Raw genomic sequence first — 19,529 nt, forward strand, 5'->3', positions numbered from 1 at the left:
CAAAATGATCATTCATTACAAAGAATTAGAAGAAAAAAAATATTTATTGTGTGAAAAGCCTCAATGTGCAGTTTTGGCAGCCAAATATGCATCCTCCTGCCACATCCTGAGGGACAGACAGTGAAAAGTGCAATGTAATTAAAAAAATAAATACAATTATTTCACCTTTATTTAACCAGGTAGGCCAGTTGAGAAAAAGTTCTCATTTACAACTGCGACCTGGCCAAGATAAAGCAAAGCAGTGCGACAAAAACAACAACACAGAGTTACACATGGGATAAACAAACGTACAGTCTATAACACAATATAAAAATATATATACAGTGTGTGAAAATGTAGTAAGATTAGGGAGTTAAGGCAATAAATAGGCAATAGTGGCGAAATAATTACAATTTAGCATTAACACTGAAGTGAAAGATGTGCAGATGATGATGAGTAGGTGGAGATACTGGGGTGCTAAAGAGTAAAATAATTTAAAATAATAATATGGGGATGAGGTAGTTGGATGGGCTATTTACAGATGGGCTGTGTACAGGTGCAGTGATCGGTAAGCTGCTCTGACAGCTGATGCTTAGAGTTAGTGAGGGAGATATAAGTCTCCAGCTTCAGTGATTTTTGCAATTCGTTCCAGTCATTGGCAGCAGAGAACTGGAAGGAAAGGTGGCCAAAGGAGGTGTTGGCTTTGGGGATGACTAGTGAAATATACCTGCTGGAGCACGTGCTACGGGTGGGTGTTGCTATGGTGACCAGTGAGCTGAGATAAGGCGGGGCTTTACCTAGCAGAGACTTATAGATGAACTGGAGCCAGTGTAATATCAATATTATTTCCCCATTTTATTTTGTTGTGGCTTTCATACCATGTCATGTGGCTTTCATACCATGTCATGTGGCTTTCATACCCTGCCACATCCTGACCAAAACGAATCCAATTGCTCCCTCTGCTGGTCAGGATGTGACACCACCCTTTGCAATGATGACAGCATTGCACACTCTTGTCATCCTCTCAACCAGCTTCACGAGGTAGTCACCTGGAATGCATTTCATTTAACAGGTGTGCCTTGTTAAAAGTAAATGTGTCTAATGTTTTTCCTTCTTAATGCGTTTGAGACAATCAGATGTGTTGTCACAAGGTAGAGGTGCTATACAGAAAATAGCTCTATTTGGTAAAAGACCAAGTCCATATTATGGCAAGAACAGCTCAAATAAGCAAAGAGAAACAACAGTCCATCATTGCTTTAAAACATGAAGGTCAGTCAATGCGGAAAATTTCAAGAACTTTCAACTTTTCTTCAAGTGCAGCCGCAAAAACCATCAAGCGCTATGATGAAACTGGCTCTCATGAGGACCGCCACAGGAAAGGAAGACCCAGAGTTACCTCTGCTGCAGAGGATAAGTTAATTAGAGTTAACTGCACGTCAGTTAACTCAGTTGCTAGAAGCAGGTCGATTTGTTGCTAAAAGTTGCTAAATACACGTTATGAAGTCATTGCGTGATGACGTCAATAACGTAAAACTGCGTCATTACGTAGAATACACAATAACGTTACTCAAATTGACTGGCCATCTCAGCGAAAAATATGATTTGGCATTTGTTAGTTTAGTTTTGTTTGTTTATTATCACATATTTTTATTTGTAAAAGTAATATAAACACAACACATGTTATATGATCAGATATTTTTATTTTCAAACACAACACATTGAATTATTGAACAATTACACATTACACATTATTGAACAATTACATTTAATTATTTTATTTTTAACTAGTTAACCTACACATTCTGAACAATTATAGTTTTAAGCAATGTATTGGTAGTTAGTTAACATGCTAGCTAACTGATCAACAATTCTAGGTACAAGCTAATAAGAAGGTATATATGCTATCTTATTGAAGAAGCAAATTAACTCAAATAATGATGTGTGCGCTAGGCATCTCTCTCTAGCTCTCTCCAGGTTGTTGTGCTGGTTGGCTGGCTAGCTGCTCAATGGTTTCCTCCAGATATTGCCACTGTTCTCGCTCACACTGCAGTACACACTGCCACCATCAGCAGAGTGTGTCTCCGCCAGTTCCAGAAAGTCCACTCCTTGCATACGCACAGTAAATATGATGAATCATAGATTGCCAAGATAATCCTCTTTATCTTCACTGTCCAGCTGCATTGTCACAGAGCTGGAACCAGCAGAGGAGGATGGAGTGGCCTTAAAGCTGTATGCTGCTGTGGTACCAAACTGCTGCAGAACTTCACTTGGTAGTTTATGCTGGTAACAGGTATCACCAGACAGCTTCAGTCCGTACCGCACCAGGAGTATGGAATTGAGAGTGTGCAGTGACATTCTATTTCTTAACTTTGACTTGACCACACTCATTTGGCTGAACAGCCGTTCAACCTCCGCATTTGAGTGTGGCAAGGAGAAGGCAGCGACTGCAGCTTTGCACAGTTCGTCAAATGGATTTGACCCAGAAGAGTCCGTGTAGTTATTCACTTCACTCCAAAACTCGACTGTATTTTCATTTAAGTCCCACCTAAACAGATGGATGTTTCTCCAATTTTATCAATTGTTTGGGGCTGGTACAACAGTAGCTCAGATCCTTTAATAATTTCAGTGGTGCCTTTATTGTGCTTTAGCGTTTCCTTAACACTGAACAAGGCCATGTTTCGCAAGGCTTCAAGGTTGTCTGGAAGCCTTGCTTGCAGCTCCGTGCTTAAAGCAACAATGTAGTTGACTGTCTCCGAATGACCTTTTTGTCCTCTGGCGCAAGACTGAGTTGGTACACCGTGCTCTCGAAAAGGTACCCAAGGTATGGTGATAGAGTGAGATGTTTATTTTTTATTTAACCTTTATTTAACCAGGTAGGCTAGTTGAGAACAAGTTCTCATTTGCAACCGCGACCTGGCCAAGATAAAGTGTAGCAATTCGGCACATACAACAACACAGAGTTACACATGGAATAAACAAAACATACAGTCAATAATACAGTAGAACAAAATAAAACAAAAAGTCTATATACAGTGAGTGCAAATGAGGTAAGTTAAGGCAATAAATAGGCCATGGTGGCAAAGTAATTACAATATAGCAATTATTCACTGGAATGGTAGATGTGCAGAAGATGAATGTGCAAGTAGAGATACTGGGGTGCAAAGGAGCAAGATAAATAAATAAATAAATACAGTATGGGGATGAGGTAGGTAGATAGATGGGCTGTTTACAGATGGGCTATGTACAGGTGCAGTGATCTGTGAGCTGCTCTGACAGCTGGTGCTTAAAGCTAGTGAGGGAGATATGAGTCTTCAGCTTCAGAGATTTTTGCAGTTCGTTCCAGTCATTTGCAAAAGAGGACTGGAAGGAAAGGCGGCCAAATTGAGGAATTGGCTTTGGGGGTGACCAGTGAGATATACCTGCTGGAGCGCATGCTACGAGTGGGTGCTGCTATGGTGACCAGTGAGCTGAGATAAGGCGGGGCTGTACCTAGCAGAGACTTGTAGATAACCTGTAGCCAGTGGGTTTGGCGACGAGTATGAAGCGAGGGCCAACCAACGAGAGCGTACAGGTCGCAATGGTGGGTAGTGTATGGGGCTTTGGTGACAAAACGGATGGCACTGTGATAGACTGCATCCAGTTTGTTGAGTAGAGTGTTGGAGGCTATTTTATAGATGACATCACCGAAGTTGAGGATCGGTAGGATGGTCAGTTTTACGAGGGTGTGTTCGGCAGCATGAGTGAAGGAAGCTTTGTTCCGATATAGGAAGCCGATTTTAGATTTAATTTTGGATTGGAGATGCTTAATGTGAGTCTGGAAGGAGAGTTTACAGTCTAACCAGACTCCCAGGTATTTGTAGTTGTCCACATATTCTAAGTCAGAGCCGTCCAGAGTAGTGATGCTGGACGGGCGAGCAGGTGCAGGCAGTGATCGATTGAACAGCATGCATTTAGTTTTACCTGCGTTTAAGGCCACGAAAAGAGAGTTGTATGGCATTGAAGCTCGTCTGGAGGTTAGTTAACACAGTGTCCAAAGAGGGGCCAGAGGTATACAGAATGGTGTCGTCTGCGAAGAGGTGGATCAGAGAATCACCAGCAGCAAGAGCAACATCATTGATGTACACAGAGAAGAGTCAGCCCGAGAATTGAACCCTGTGGCACACCCATAGAGACTGGCAGAGGTCCGGACAACAGGCCCTCCAATTTGACACACTGAACTCAATCAGAGAAGTAGTTGGTAAACCAGGTGAGGCAATCATTTGAGAAACCAAGGCTGTCGAGTCTGCCAATAAGAATGTGGTGATTGACAGAGTCGAAAGCCTTGGCCAGGTCGATGAAAACGGCTGCACAGTAATGTCTCTTATCGATGGCGGTTATGATGTCGTTTAGGACCTTGAGCGTGGCTGAGGTGCACCCATGACCAGCTCTGAAACCAGATTGCATAGCGGAGAAGGTACGGTGGGATTTGAAATGGTCAGTAATCTGTTTGTTAACTTGGCTTTCGAAGACCTTAGAAAGACAGGGTAGGATAGATATAGGTCTGTAGCAGTTTGGGTCTAGAGTGTCACCCCCTTTGAAGAGGGGGATGACCGTGGCAGCTTTCCAATCTTTGGGAATCTCAGACGATACGAAAGAGAGGTTGAACAGGCTAGTAATAGGGGTTGCAACAATTTCGGCAGATCATTTTAGAAAGAGAGGGTCCAGATTGTCTAGCCCGGCTGATTTGTATGGGTCCAGATTTTGCAGCTCTTTCAGAACATCAGCTATCTGGATTTGGGTGAAGGAGACATGGTGGGGGCTTTGGCGGGTTGCTGTGGAGGGTGCCGGGCAGTTGACCAGGGTAGGGGTAGCCAGGTGGAAAGCATGGCCAGCCGTAGAGAAGTGCTTATTGAAATTCTCAATTATAGTGGATTTATTGGTGGTAACAGTGTTTCCTAGCCTCAGAGCAGTGGGCAGCTGGGAGGAGGTGCTCTTATTCTCCATGGACTTTACAGTGTACAAGAACTTTTTAGAGTTAGTACGACAGGATGCAAATTTCTGTTTGAAAAAGCTAGCCTTAGCTTTTCTAACTGCCTGTGTATATTTGTTCCTAACTTCCCTGAAAAGTTGCATATCACAGGGGGCTATTCGATGCTAATGCAGAACACCACAGGATGTTTTTGTGCTGGTCAAGGGCAGACAGGTCTGGAGTGAACCAAGAACTATATCTATTCCTAGTTTTACATTTTTTGAGTGGGGCATGCTTATTTAAGATGGTGAGGAAGGCACTTTTAAAGAATAGCCAGGCATCATCTACTGACGGGATGAGGTCAATGTCATTCCAGGATGCCCCGGCCAGGTCGATTAGAAAGGCCTGCTCGCAGAAGTGTTTTAGGGAGCATTTGACAGTGATGAGGGGTGGTCGTTTGATCACAGACCCATTACGGATGCAGGCAATGAGGCAGTGACCGCTGAGATCTTGATTGAAAACAGCGAGGTGTATTTGGAGGGCGAGATAGTTAGGATGACATCTATGAGTGTGCCCATGTTTACGGATTTGGGGTTGTACCTGGTAGGTTCATTGATAATTTGTGTGAGATTGAGGGCATCAAGCTTAGATTGTAGGATGGCTGGAGTGTTAAGCATGTCCCAGTTTAGGTCACCTAGTAGCACGAGCTCAGAAGATAGATGGGGGGCAATCAATTCACATATGGTATTGAGGGCACAGCTGGGGGCAGAGAGAGGTCTATAGCAAGCGGCAACTGTGAGAGACTTGTTTCTGGAAAGGTGAATTTTTAGAAGTAGAAGCTCGAATTGTTTGGGTACAGACTTGGTTAGTAATACAGAACTCTGCAGGCTATCTTTGCAGTAGATTGCCACACCGCCCCCTTTGGCAGTTCTATCTTGGTGGAAAATGTTATAGTTAGCGATGGAGATTTCAGGGTTTTTGGTGGTTTTCCTAAGCCAGGATTCAGGCATGGCTAAGACATCCGGGTTGGCAGAGTGTGCTAAAGCAGTGAGTAAAACAAACTTAGGGAGTAGGATTCTAATGTTAACATGCATGAAACCAAGGCTTTTACGGTTACAGAAGTCAACAAATGAGAGCACCTGGGGAGTGGGAGTGGAGCTAGGCACTGCAGGACCTGGATTAACCTCCACATCACCAGAGGAACAGAGGAGAAGGAGGAGAAGGATACGGCTAAAGGCTATACGAACTGGCCGTCTAGCACGTTTGGAACAGAGTAAAAGGAGCAGGTTTCTGGGCACGATAGCATAGATTCAAGGCATTGTGTACAGACAAAGGTAAGGTAGGATGTGAGTACATTGGAGGTAAACCTAGGCATTGAGTAATGATGAGAGAGATATAGTCTCTAGAGACGTATTAAACCAGGTGATGTCATCGCATATGTAGGAGATGGAACAACATGGTTGGTTAAGGCATATTGAGCAGGGCTAGAGGCTCTACAGTGAAACAAGACAGTAATCACTAACCAGGACAGTAATGGACAAGGCATATTGACATTAGAGAGAGGCATGCATAGCCAAGTGAACATATTGGTCCAGTAAGTGGTTGGGCTTACTGGGGACACGGCGATTCAGACAGATAGCAGGCCGATGCTAACAAGCTAACAGTTAGTAGGCCGGAGCTTAACAAGCTAGCAATTAGCAGACCGGGGCTGGCAAGCTAGCAGTTAGCAGACCGGGTTAGCAAGCAAGCAGTTGGCAGACCGGGGCTAGCAGTTAGCAGACTGGGGCAGGCAAGCTAGCAGTTAGCAGACCGGGGCTAGCAAGTTAGCCTTTGGGGGACGTCGCGATGGGGGTAAGTCTGTTTTTGCCTCTTCACGCTGTGACGTTGATAGACCAGTCGTGGAATTAGTAGGGTTCCAAGTAGCTCTAGATAGCTAGCAGGCCGGTTAGCAGAATGGGCCTTCAGCGGACGTCGCGCCTGAGGGGCCTGTTGGAATCCTCGGCCAGATTATGTCGGTATTCCAGTCGTAGAGGATCGGCAGGGTTTCGTGCCCCGTACCGGCAGTAGAAGGGGTCCGGATATTGTAGCCCAGGAGTGGGCTTCGGTGGTAGCACAGGAGCCCTGGCCGAGCTAGCTTCAGGCTAATTGGTGCTTGCTCTGGGATGGAAACGCTAGCCAGGAGTAGTCACCCGGGATTGCGGTTAGCTAGTTGCGAAGATCCAGATGAAAATGTTCAGAGTTTGCGGTAGGAATCCAGGGATATGGGGGGAAAAAAATAAAAATAACAACAGGTCTGTTATGCTCTGGTTTGAGTCACGTTGTTCGAACTGGCGAGAGCTTTCCGAGCTAAAGGTTACCTGGTGACCGCTAGCAATGGTTTGCTGACTGATAGCTGGTAGGTAGTTAGCTGGCTAGCTTCAGTTGAAGGATTCCAGATCCGAAGTAAATAGAAATACGTTATTAAAAAAAAACAGATCCACGCCACATTGGGTGAGGCGGGTTGCAGGAGAGTATTTAGAAGTTGAGGTTTAGGAAAATATTTTTAAAAGATATGCGAAGAAAAAGATGTAAAAAGATATATACAAGGGACACGACAGGACAAAAACGTCTGACTGCTACGCCATCTTGGAAATCCTTCAGGACATCCATTTTTGCCATAGGGTTGACTACTCTGCTGCAAATTGATGTTAAAAGGTGTACCAGATTGTCCAAAAGCATGACAGGATCTGTTTGCTCTCCCTCAAATGACTTCACTGCAATTTGTACGTCGGACCGGATTGATTTCAAGAATGTCAGGTAGACATAGTTGGTCTTGTCCATGTACATGGTGTGGAGCACATCCGCCATGTAGCAATGCTCACTGGCCTTGGTCAACTCAAAGTGGGTTTCAGTTCTTCCCACTGGCTCAATATACGAGTTACCGCAGGCTCAATCGATAGCCAACGTGTGGCTGTCAGGTGCTCCCTAGGAGAGGTGGGTGTGAAGTCAGGCACAGGAGAGTAAAAATATAGATAAGGCGTTTTTTCAAGAGTCCATCCATAGAATGAGCACAGGACCAACAGCAGCCCACGAAATACTCCGGAACACAGTCCAGAAAAACACACTTGTTTTACCCAAACAAAAATAAACGCAACCCAAAACCAACGACAGGTAACCAAACAATCCCGCACGAAACCAAACAGGTAGGGTGAGATTAAATACCCCACTAATGAACCTAAACTAGACACAGGTGAAACACAAGACAGACAAAACCAAACGAAAAGGAAAAGGGATCGCTGACAGCTAGTAGACCGGCGACGACGACCGCCGAGCGCCGCCCGAACAGGGAGAGGAGCCACCTTCGGTGGAAGTCGTGACAGTGGCACACACTTTGGTGATCTGCAGGGGTTTCTGGCCACAATTAATGGTGGCATACACTGCTTTGAAACGCCTCGCGCCGTTTTGGGGAAATGGAAAACCAGTTGTAGGTTTCCCTGATAAAGTACTCAACACTCCTAGGGATGGTTTCTTTGGATGCTGCACTGACAGCCAATTGTAAAGAATGGCACACACAGCGCATGAGTACCAAATTGGGCAATGCACATTCTTCCTTTAAAATCTTGTGCACCCCAATCATCACTGACGCAGTATCAGTGCCAATACCCTGAAGATTCTCTTTTTTAAGGTTACACTTCTCCAGAAATTCAACTACTGCCTTTGTTATTGATCTGGCATCGCCCCCCTCCCCCATCAGCCCAAATCTGATGATACCCTTTTGAGAAAATAAGGAGCCAGTACTCCCCTAATCATTTCTGTGCACTTGGTGCGGTGCATTTGGGAGTTTGTTGCTGCCACAGAATCTGAAAAGGCAGCTATACAAGCCATACCTAAATGGTGGCATGCTAGCAGCGAATAATGCTCCGCAATGGCCATTGCCATAGTAGCTTCTGCAATTTTGCCGTTATCCACTTTCTTAACCAACTGTGGTAATGTAGACTGCGTTGCAGTGTTGTACGGTTTTGATTCATTTATATACATTGCTGTAGCACAATGTTTTTTGATGTCATACATTTTTCCATGCATATCTGATTTGCAGTACGCACAGTATGGCCGACAATCATCCCCAATTACTGGCTTCAGCCACCCTTTAAATTCAGGTACAGACTCCCACTATTTTCTGTACTTCTGGCTGTACAGTTTTGATTGAGACATGTTGATTGATGTTGTAAGTTCTGTTCAAGATCAAATATTCGTGACCAACTATATTCATTTGGTTTGTCTTGTCGAACGCATACTACTGCTGCTGCAGTCAGCCAAAAATGATTTGCAATTTGCTGAAATTGCTGCTGGCCTGCTGCTGCCTGTGCACGAGCTGAGCGCCTGCTGCTGACGTCACTCACAATGCACTTTTGCAGCCAGGCACGTGTGTTGTGACTGAGTGTGTGACACAGAAAATCGTTTTTGTGTCATTTAGAGGGAAAATGCGTGCATTTTAACGTTTGAGTCACTTTTTTAAAGTAGCTAAATTTGTTGCTAGGTGCTGTTTGAAACAAAAGTTGCCAGGGTAGTCTGAAAAGTTGCAAAATCTAGCAACAAAATTGCTAAATTGGCAATTGGCCCAAATAAATGCTTCACAGAGTTCAAGTAACAGACACATCTAAACATTAACTGTTCAGAGGAGACTGCGTGAATTAGGCCTTCATGGTCAAATTTCTGCAAAGAAACCACTACTGAAGTACACCAATAATAAGAAGAGACTTGCTTGGGCCAAGAAACATGAGCAATGGACATTAGACCGGTGGAAATCTATCCTTTGGTCTGATGAGTCCAAATTTGAGATTTTTGGTACAAACCACCGTGTCTTTGTGAGACGCAGAGTAGGTGAACGGATGATCTCATCGCCACTCTGGCTCCCGAGTGGCGCAGCAGTCTAAGGCACTGCATCTCAGTGCAATAGGTGTCACTACAGTCCCTGGTTCAAATCCAGGCTGTGTCACATCCGGCCGTGATTGGGAGTCCCATAGTGTGGCGCACAATTGGCCCAGTGTTGTCTGGGTTTGGCTGTGGTAGGCCGTCATTGTAAATAAGAATTTGTTCTTAACTGACTTGCCTAGTTAAGAAAAGGTTAAAAAAACGTTACATGTGTGGTTCCCACCGTGAAGCATGGAGGAGGTGTGGGGGTGCTTTGCTGGTGACACTGTCAGTGATTTATTTAGAATTCAAGGCACACTTAACCAGCATGAATACTACAGCATTCTGCCAACCCATCCGGCTAGCGCTTAGTTAGGACTATCATTTGTTTTTCAACAGGACAATGACCAAAAACACACCTCCAGGCTGTGTAAGGGCTATTTGACCTGGCCTCCACAATCACCCGACCTCAACCCAATTGAGATGGTTTGGGATGAGTTGGACTGCAGACCGAAGGAAAAGCATATGTGGGAACTCCTTCAAGACTGTTGGAAAAGCCTTCCTCATGAAGCTGGTTGAGAGAATGCCAATAGTGTGCAAAGCTGTCATCAAGGCAAAGGGTGGCTACTTTGAAGAATCTAAAATATATAACATATTTTGATTTGTTTAACAATTTTTTTGGTTACTACATGATTTAATATGGATCATTTCATAGTTTTAATGTCTTCACTATTATTCTACAATGTAAAACCGTTGAATGAATAGGTGTGTCCAAACTTTTGACTGGTACTGTATGTACACTTTGACAATGTAAGTAATTTAACTTACCAAGTCAATAAAGTCTACTGAATTGAAATTGATAGAAAGAGACATGGAGAAAGAGAGAAATAGACAGAGAGATCATGAGAGAATGGCAGTGTGTGACAAGAGGTGAAGGCAAGGCAGTGAGAGAGAGATAGAGGGAGAGAGAGACAGAGAGAGAAAGAAAGAGAGAAACTAGAGAGAGATAGCGAGTGAATAAGAGGAGTAAGAGTGGGAGAGAGAGAGAAAGAGAGAGAGCGAGAGAGAGAGAGAGAGAGAGAGAGTGAATAAGAGGAGTAAGTGGGAGAGAGAGAGCGTAAGAGAGAGAGAGAGAGAGAGAGAGAGAGAGAGAGAGAGAGAGAGAGAGAGAGAGAGAGACAGTGAGAAATAGAGAGAGAGAGAGAGAGAGAGAGAGAGAGAGAGAGAGAGAGAGAGCTACAGAGAGAGACAGTGGGTCATAGAGGTGTGGGCAGAACAAAGAAATTCGTTTTCCACACTTAGATCAGATGCAAATGTCAGTGATTTCATATACTAAACTTGAAAATACCTTCGTTAGAGTATGAGATGTATACAGATACAGAGACCCCATACTGTTTGAACTCAAGTCTGATACAGACACGCTCCAGGGAGAAGTTTCCCCTAAATAAATACATTTTCGGGTTATTTGTAAACTCAGGTTCCCATTATCTAATATTAGGTTTGGGTTTAAGATCTGATAACATTCAGTATCAAAAATATACAAAAATAAAGAAAATCAGAAAGAGGGTAAATCATTTTCACAGCACTGTAGATAGAAAGACAGACAGAGATATGTGTTGGGAAACATGTTTCTCATGCCAATAAAGCCCCTACATTGAAATTGAATTGAAATGAGAGCGAGAGAGAGAGAGCAATAGAGAGAGAGAGAGATAGAGAGAGACAGAGAGAGAGAGAGACAGAGAGAGACAGAGAGAGAGAGAGACAGAGAGAGATAGATAGAGAGACAGAGAGAGAGAGAGAGAGAGAGATAGAGAGAGAGAGACAGAGAGAGAGAGAGAGAGAGAGAGAGAGAGAGAGAGAGAGAGAGAGAGAGAGAGAGAGAGAGAGAGACAGAGAGAGAGAGAGAGAGAGAGAGAGAGAGAGAGAGACAGAGAGACAGAGAGATAGAGAGAGAGAAAGACAGAGAGAGAGAAAGAGAGAGACAGACCCAACCAAATCATGAGAAAACAAAAATAGAATTACTTCACACATTGGAAAGAATTAACAAAAAAACTGAGCAAACTAGAATGCTATTTGGCCCTAAACAGAGTACACAGTCGCAGAATATCTGACCACTGTGACTGACCCAAACTTAAAGAACGCTCTGACTATGTACAGACTCAGTGAGCATAGCCTTGCTATTGAGAAAGGGAAGACAGGCTATGTGCACACTGCCCACAAAATGAGGTGGAAACTGAGCTACACTTCCTGACCTCCTTCCACATGTATGACCACAGGCCCACAAAGAAATTGAAAACAAATCCAATTTTAATAAACTCCCATATCTACTGGGTGAAATACCACAGTGTGCCAACACAGCAGCAAGATTTGTGACCTGTTGCCACAAGAAAAGGGCAAGCAGTGAAGAACAAACACCATTGTAAATACAACCCATATTTATGTTTATTTATTTTTCCTTTTGTACTTTAACTATTTGCACCTAATGTGACATTTGAAATGTCTTTATTCTTTTGAACTTTTTGTGAGTGTAATGTTTACTGTTCATTTTTTATTATTTATTTCACTTTTGTTTATCATCTATTTCACTTGCTTTGGCTCATGCCAATAAAGCCCCTTGAATTGAAATTGAGAGAGAGAGAGCAGGGAGAGAGAGAGAGAGCGAGCAGGGAGAGAGAGAGCAGGGAGAGAGAGAGAGCAGGGAGAGAGAGAGAGAGAGCAGGGAGAGAAAGCAGGAGACTATATCAGATACAGAGTGATAACAGTGCCAGTCCTGGATAGTGGCAGTGTGATTGGAAGCGTGACAGTGACAATGACAGTTACCTAGTGACGAGCACGGCTGTGTCCACAGGTGGGATGTCATCCCTGCCCCCGGGCACGTAATTGTTGCCTAGGTAACGGGGGCCGCCGTACTCCTCCCATTGCCACTGACAGAAGCTCTCCAGGGACCTCTCTCCATGGTGGCCCACTTTCAGCCTGTCCTGTAGAGGAAACAGGGAAGGAGACAAGACAAGGAAATAATGAGAGGAGATGAGGACATAATCTTTCCAGAGCCCTCTCTCTGTGGTGGCCCACTTTCAGCCTGTCCTGTAGAGGAAACAGGGAAGGAGACAAGACAAGGAAATAATGAAAGGAGATGAGGACATAATCTTTCCAGAGCCCTCTCTCCATGGTGGCCCATCTTCAGCCTGTCCTGTGGAGAAAACAGGACAGCATCACACACAGGGTCAGGGAAGGAGATGAGGAAAGGAGACAAGAAACAAGGAGACAATAATAGAGGAGAATTGATAGGAGCTCTCCCAGGACCTCTCCCTCCCTGTGGAAAGAGGAGAAGTGACAAAAGCCCTTGTATTAGGATGAAGTGTCCTCAAGAAAGCTAGGCGAAGGTCTGTTGAGCCTTTTCCAAGCTGATCCTAGATCTGTGCATAAGGGCGACATCGACCGTGTAGCTTTGTTCTGGCACAGAGGTTGGTCGTAGTGACTTTCCTAATGGGACATTATATGCAGTACTATTATTGAGGTATAAAGCCCTGCTGAGGGTGTAGGGGTGAAGTTCCCCCTAATTGCTGATATTTGGTCAATAATAGTTTTCCACCACTAATGATTAAGGTTAGGATTGGGGGAGGGGAAGCTGATCCTAGATCTGTACTAAGGGAAACTTCACCCCGGAGCCGTGCTGAGGGAGTTTAGGGAGAGATAGCTATTTAAAGATGCTGGACCCAGACACGTTATTATACTGACTCTTATCAGTACTGCTCTGCCAAGATGCACACTCACACACACACACACACACACACACACACACACACACACACACACACACACACACACACACACACACACACACACACACACACACACACACACACACACACACACACACACACATAAAAGCAAGCATGTATGCACACACACACACACTTGACACCAATTTAGACTGGCTCTCCAGGGCCCTGTTAAAGTAGAGAGACAGGCAATAAAATAGGAAGGGGAAAACAGTGGGAAACTCGCACACACATTCCTTCTCTTTTTCTCTTTCTGTCTCACTCTCTCTATTTCTCTCTCACACACACACACACACACACACACACACACACACACACACACACACACACACACACACACACACACACACACACACACACACACACACACACATGCTCATACACACAGAAGACACATTACAAGCCCTGAGGCCAATGATAAAACTAAGTAGAAAACAGTTGGGTGGGCCCTGACTCTTCAACAACTTAGTATGTGTGGGTCAGAAGGATTCCAAAGAGGTCATAGAATGTCAAAGGTTAGAGGTCAGAACTTACTGGGCGGTTGTGGAGCAGGACCAGCTTGGTCACCCGTATGTTGATTCTGACGCCCAGACTCTTGCTGTTAAACATGTTGTACACCTGCAAGAGTATCGGCCATATCATCATCATCATCATCGTTTAAATCAACAATTCATCAACAATTAACATTACTAACAATCATTTGTGAGTATACTTCAGTGTACTTCAGTGTTCTTAATGAATCAATAGTAACAATAATTTACGAGCGTGTACACCCAAACTAAAAAGCTGACATGAGTGTTGAAGGTGGTGTAGGCCATATGGCTCTGGTCTAAAGTAGTGCACTAAGTAGTGCACTAACTGCTAGCCCCGGTCTGCCAACTGCTTGCTTGCTAACCCGGTCTGCTAACTGCTAGCTTGCCAGCCCCGGTCTGCTAATTGCTAGCTTATTTAGCCCCGGCCTACTAACTGTTAGCTTGTTAGCATCGGCCTGCTAACTGTCTGAATCGCCGTGTCCCCAGTCAGCCCAACCACTCACTGGACCAATATGTTCACTTGGCTATGCATGCCTCTCTCTAATATCAATATGCCTCGTCCATTACTGTCCTGGTTAGTGATTACTGTCTTATTTCACTGTAGAGCCTCTAGCCCTGCTCAATATGCCTTAACCAACCATGTTGTTCCACCTCCTACATATGCGATGACATCACCTGGTTTAAACGTCTCTAAAGACTATATCTCTCTCATCATTACTCAATGCCTAGGTTTACCTCCAATGTACTCACATCCTACCTTACCTGTACATAATGCCTTGAATCTATGCTATCGTGCCCAGAAACCTGCTCCTTTTATTCTCTGTTCCGAACGTGCTAGACGGCCAGTTCGTATAGCCTTTAGCCGTACCCTTATCCTACTTCTCCTCTGATCCTCTGGTGATGTGGAAGTTAATCCAGGTCCTGCAGTGCCTAGCTCCACTCCCCAGGTGCTCTCATTTGTTGACTTCTGTAACCGTAAAAGCCTTGGTTTCATGCATGTTAACTATAGAAGCCTACTCCCTAAGTTTGTTTTACTCACTGCTTTAGCACACAATGCCAACCCGGATGTCTTAGCCGTGTCTGAATCCTGGCTTAGGAAAACCACCAAAAACCCTGAAATCTCCATCGCTAACTATAACATTTTCCGCCAAGATAGAACTGCCAAAGGGGGCGGTGTTGCAATCTACTGCAAAGATAGCCTGCAGAGTTCTGTATTACTATCCAAGTCTGTACCCAAACAATTCAAGCTTCTACTTCTAAATATTCACCTTTCCAGAAACAACTCTCTCACAGTTGCCGCTTGCTATAGACCTCCCTCTGCCCCCAGCTGTGCCCTCGATATCATATGTGAATTGATTGCCCCCCATCTATCTTCTGAGCTCGTGCTACTAGGTGACCTAAACTGGGACATGCTTAACACCCCGGCCATCTTACAATCTAAGCTTGATGCCCTCAATCTCACACAAATTATCAATGAACCTACCAGGTACAACCCCAAATCCGTAAACACGGGCACCCTCAGAGATGTCATCCTAACTAACTCGCCCTCCAAATACACCTCTGCTGTTTTCAATCAAGATCTCAGCGATCACTGGCTCATTGCCTGCATCTGTAATGGGTCTGTGACCAAACGACCACCCCTCATCACTGCCAAACGCTCGATAAAACACTTCTGCGAGCAGGCCTTTCTAATCGACCTGGCCGGGGTATCCTGGAATGACATTGACCTCATCCCGTCAGTAGATGATGCCTGGCTATTCTTTAAAAGTGCCTTCCTCACCATCTTAAATAAGCATGCCCCACTCAAAAAATGTAGAACTAGGAATAGATATAGTCCATGGTTCACTCCAGACCTGTCTGCCCTTGACCAGCACAAAAACATCTTGTGGCGTTCTGCATTAGCATCGAATAGCCCCCTGTGATATGCAACTTTTCAGGGAAGTTAGGAACAAATATACACAGGCAGTTAGAAAAGCTAAGGCTTGCTTTTTCAAACAGAAATTTGCATCATGTAGTACTAACTCAAAAAGGTTCTGGGACACTGTAAAGTCCATGGAGAATAAGAGCACCTCCTCCCAGCTGCCCACTGCTCTGAGGCTAGGAAACACTGTTACCACCGATAAATCCACTATAATTGAGAATTTCAATAAGCATTTCTCTACGGCTGGCCATGCTTTCCACCTGGCTTCCCCTACCCCGGTCAACTGCCCGGCACCCTCCACAGCAACCTGCCAAAGCCCCCACCATGTCTCCTTCACCCAAATCCAGATAGCTGATGTTCTGAAAGAGCTGCAAAATCTGGGCCCATTCAAATCAGCCGGGCTAGACAATCTGGACCCTCTCTTTCTAAAATGATCTGCCGAAATTGTTGCAACCCCTATTACTAGCCTGTTCAACCTCTCTTTCGTATCGTCTGAGATTCCCAAAGATTAGAAAGCTGCCGTGGTCATCCTCCTCTTCAAAGGGGGTGACACTCTAGACCCAAACTGCTAAAGACCTATATCTATCCTACCCTGTCTTTCTAAGGTCTTCGAAAGCCAAGTTAACAAACAGATTACTGACCATTTCGAATCCCACCGTACCTTCTCCGCTATGCAATCTGGTTTCAGAGCTGGTCATGGGTGCACCTCAGCCACGCTCAAGGTCCCAAACGACATCATAACCGCCATCGATAAGAGACATTACTGTGCAGCCGTATTCATCGACCTGGCCAAGGCTTTCGACTCTGTCAATCACCACATTCTTATTGGCAGACTCGACAGCCTTGGTTTCTCAAATGATTGCCTTGCCTGGTTTACCAACTACTTCTCTGATAGAGTTCAGTGTGTCAAATCAGAGGGCCTGTTGTCCGGACCTCTGGCAGTCTCTATGGGTGTGCCACAGGGTTCAATTCTCGGGCCGACTCTCTTATCTATATACATCAATGATGTTGCTCTTGCTGCTGGTGATTCTCTGATCCACCTCTACGCAGACGACACCATTCTATATACTTCTGGCCCCTCTTTGGACACTGTGTTAACAAACCTCCAGACGAGCTTCAATGCCATACAACTCTACTTCTGTGGCCTCCAACTGCTCTTAAATGCAGGTAAAACTAAATGCATGCTATTCAATCGATCACTGCCCGCACCTGCTCACCCGTCCAGCATCACTACTCTGGACGGCTCTGACTTAGAATACGTGGACAACTACAAATACCTGGGTGTCTGGTTAGACTGTAAACTCTCCTTCCAGACTCACATTAAGCATCTCCAATCCAAAATTAAATCTAGAATCGGCTTCCTATATCGCAACAAAGCATCCTTCACTCATGCTGCCAAACATACCCTCGTAAAACTGACCATCCTACCGATCCTCGACTTCGGTGATGTCATCTATAAAATAGCTTCCAACACTCTACTCAACAAACTGGATGCAGTCTATCACAGTGCCATCTGTTTTTTCACCAAAGCTCCATACACTACCCACCATTGCGACCTGTACGCTCTCGTTGGTTGGCCCTCGCTTCTTATTCATCGCCAAACCCACTGGCTACAGGTTATCTACAAGTCTCTGCTAGGTAAAGTCCCGTCTTATCTCAGCTCACTGGTCACCATAGCAGCACCCACTCGTAGCACGCGCTCCAGCAGGTATATCTCACTGGTCACCCCCAAAGCCAATTCCTCCTTTGGTCGTCTTTCCTTCCAGTTCTCTGCTGCCAATGACTGGAACGAACTGCAAAAATCTCTGAAGCTGGAGACTCATATCTCCCTCACTAGCTTTAAGCACCAGCTGTCAGAGCAGCTCACAGATCACTGTACCTGTACATAGCCCATCTGTAAACAGCCCATCTATCTACCTACCTCATCTCCATACTGTATTTATTTATTTATCTTGCTCCTTTGCACCCCAGTATCTCTACTTGCACATTCATCTTCTGCACATCTACCATTACAGTGTTAATTGCTATATTGTAATTACTTCCCCACCATGGCCTATTTATTGCCTTCATTTACCTCATTTGCACTCACTGTATATAGACTTTTTGTTTTCTTTTGTTCTACTGTATTATTGACTGTATGTTTTGTTTATTCCATGTGTAACTCTGTGTTGTTGTATGTGTCGAATTGCTAAGCTTTATCTTGGCCAGGTCGCAGTTGCAAATGAGAACTTGTTCTCAACTAGCCTACCTGGTTAAATGAAGGTTAAAAAAAAGAAGAAAAAAAAGAAAAATAGGAGGGAATAAGGAGCCATTTGGGACGTAGCACCAGTTTCTTACATGGTGGATGGTTAGTTGCTGATTTATTGCAGGTCACTGCTGGACCAGGGCTGGCTAACAAACATTGCTTTTGTGGCAATAATCACCCAAGTAATCATTTGAAAAAGGGGCTTGGAATCCATCATAGTCAAGACAATAGAAGACGATCACACTACTTTGGCTGCATCCCAAATTGCACCCTACATAGTTCACTACTTTTGACCAAAGACACAGACAGACAGACAGACAGACAGACAGACAGACAGACAGACAGACAGACAGACAGACAGACAGACAGACAGACGGACAGACGGACAGACGGACAGACGGACGGACGGACGGACGGACAGACGGACAGACGGACAGACGGACAGACGGTCAGACGGTCCGACGTCAGACAGACAGACTCCAACTATGCCTTCTGGAGTCTCTGTACTCTGACTCCCGTTCAGTAAAGCTGCTAATCTACTGTGGTAATGAAGATAATGCAGCAGCAGTTGAGCCTAGAGCAGAACTGGCAAGAAAAAACACACACACACACACACACACACACACACACACACACACACACACACACACACACACACACACACACACACACACACACACACACACACACATCTGCTTTGTTTTCTTTCTAAAAATGACCACAAGGCCAATAAACAAACGACTATGAAACATGTAAAATAATTATTTAATAGTCATAGCCTCTATGCATTGATCTGAAGACACCAAGGTTGAGTTACTTTACAAGATCGACTGAATTATGATACAATTCTGTGTCTAAATCGCAACCCAAAAACTCCACATTAAAATGTTCATAGATGACAGAAACTTAAACAGAATTTAATAATACATAGGTCTACATTTTGAGACAATGTTACATTTCTGAGAGCGAAAACGGTTAAGAGCGTTGGGCAACAACGTTCTGCCCTTGAACAAGGCAGTTACCCCGCAACAACAACTGCTCCCCGGGTGCCGATGACGTGGATGTTGATTAAGGCAGCCCCCAGCACCTCTCTGATTCAGAGGGGTTGGGTTAAATACTGTTGTACAACTGACTAGGTATCCCCTTTCCCTTCCCCACATACACAGTCCAAATCAGTCTCTCTCAGCTCAGAAGATCTTTCAAAATGTCTTCAAAAGGAGATTACACAGAG

General features: G+C 44.6%; 1 protein-coding gene across 2 annotated transcripts in view; it reads right to left on the bottom strand.

The window, feature by feature from the left end:
- The window catches only part of LOC106591416 (A disintegrin and metalloproteinase with thrombospondin motifs 17), a 199,407-nt gene that overhangs the window by 134,954 nt on the left and 44,924 nt on the right, over positions 1 to 19,529 (bottom strand). For both annotated transcript variants that reach the window (XM_082957904.1, XM_082957903.1), the window contains exons 5-6: positions 14,134 to 14,217; positions 12,638 to 12,795 (exon numbers count right to left, since the gene is read on the bottom strand). In XM_082957904.1, the coding sequence (XP_082814030.1) occupies positions 12,638 to 12,795; positions 14,134 to 14,217 (242 nt within the window). The remainder of the gene's footprint in view (positions 1 to 12,637; positions 12,796 to 14,133; positions 14,218 to 19,529) is intronic.

The sequence above is a fragment of the Salmo salar genome, chromosome 11 (assembly GCF_965601325.2).
Source record: "Salmo salar chromosome 11, fSalSal1, whole genome shotgun sequence".
Lineage (NCBI taxonomy): Eukaryota > Metazoa > Chordata > Actinopteri > Salmoniformes > Salmonidae > Salmo > Salmo salar.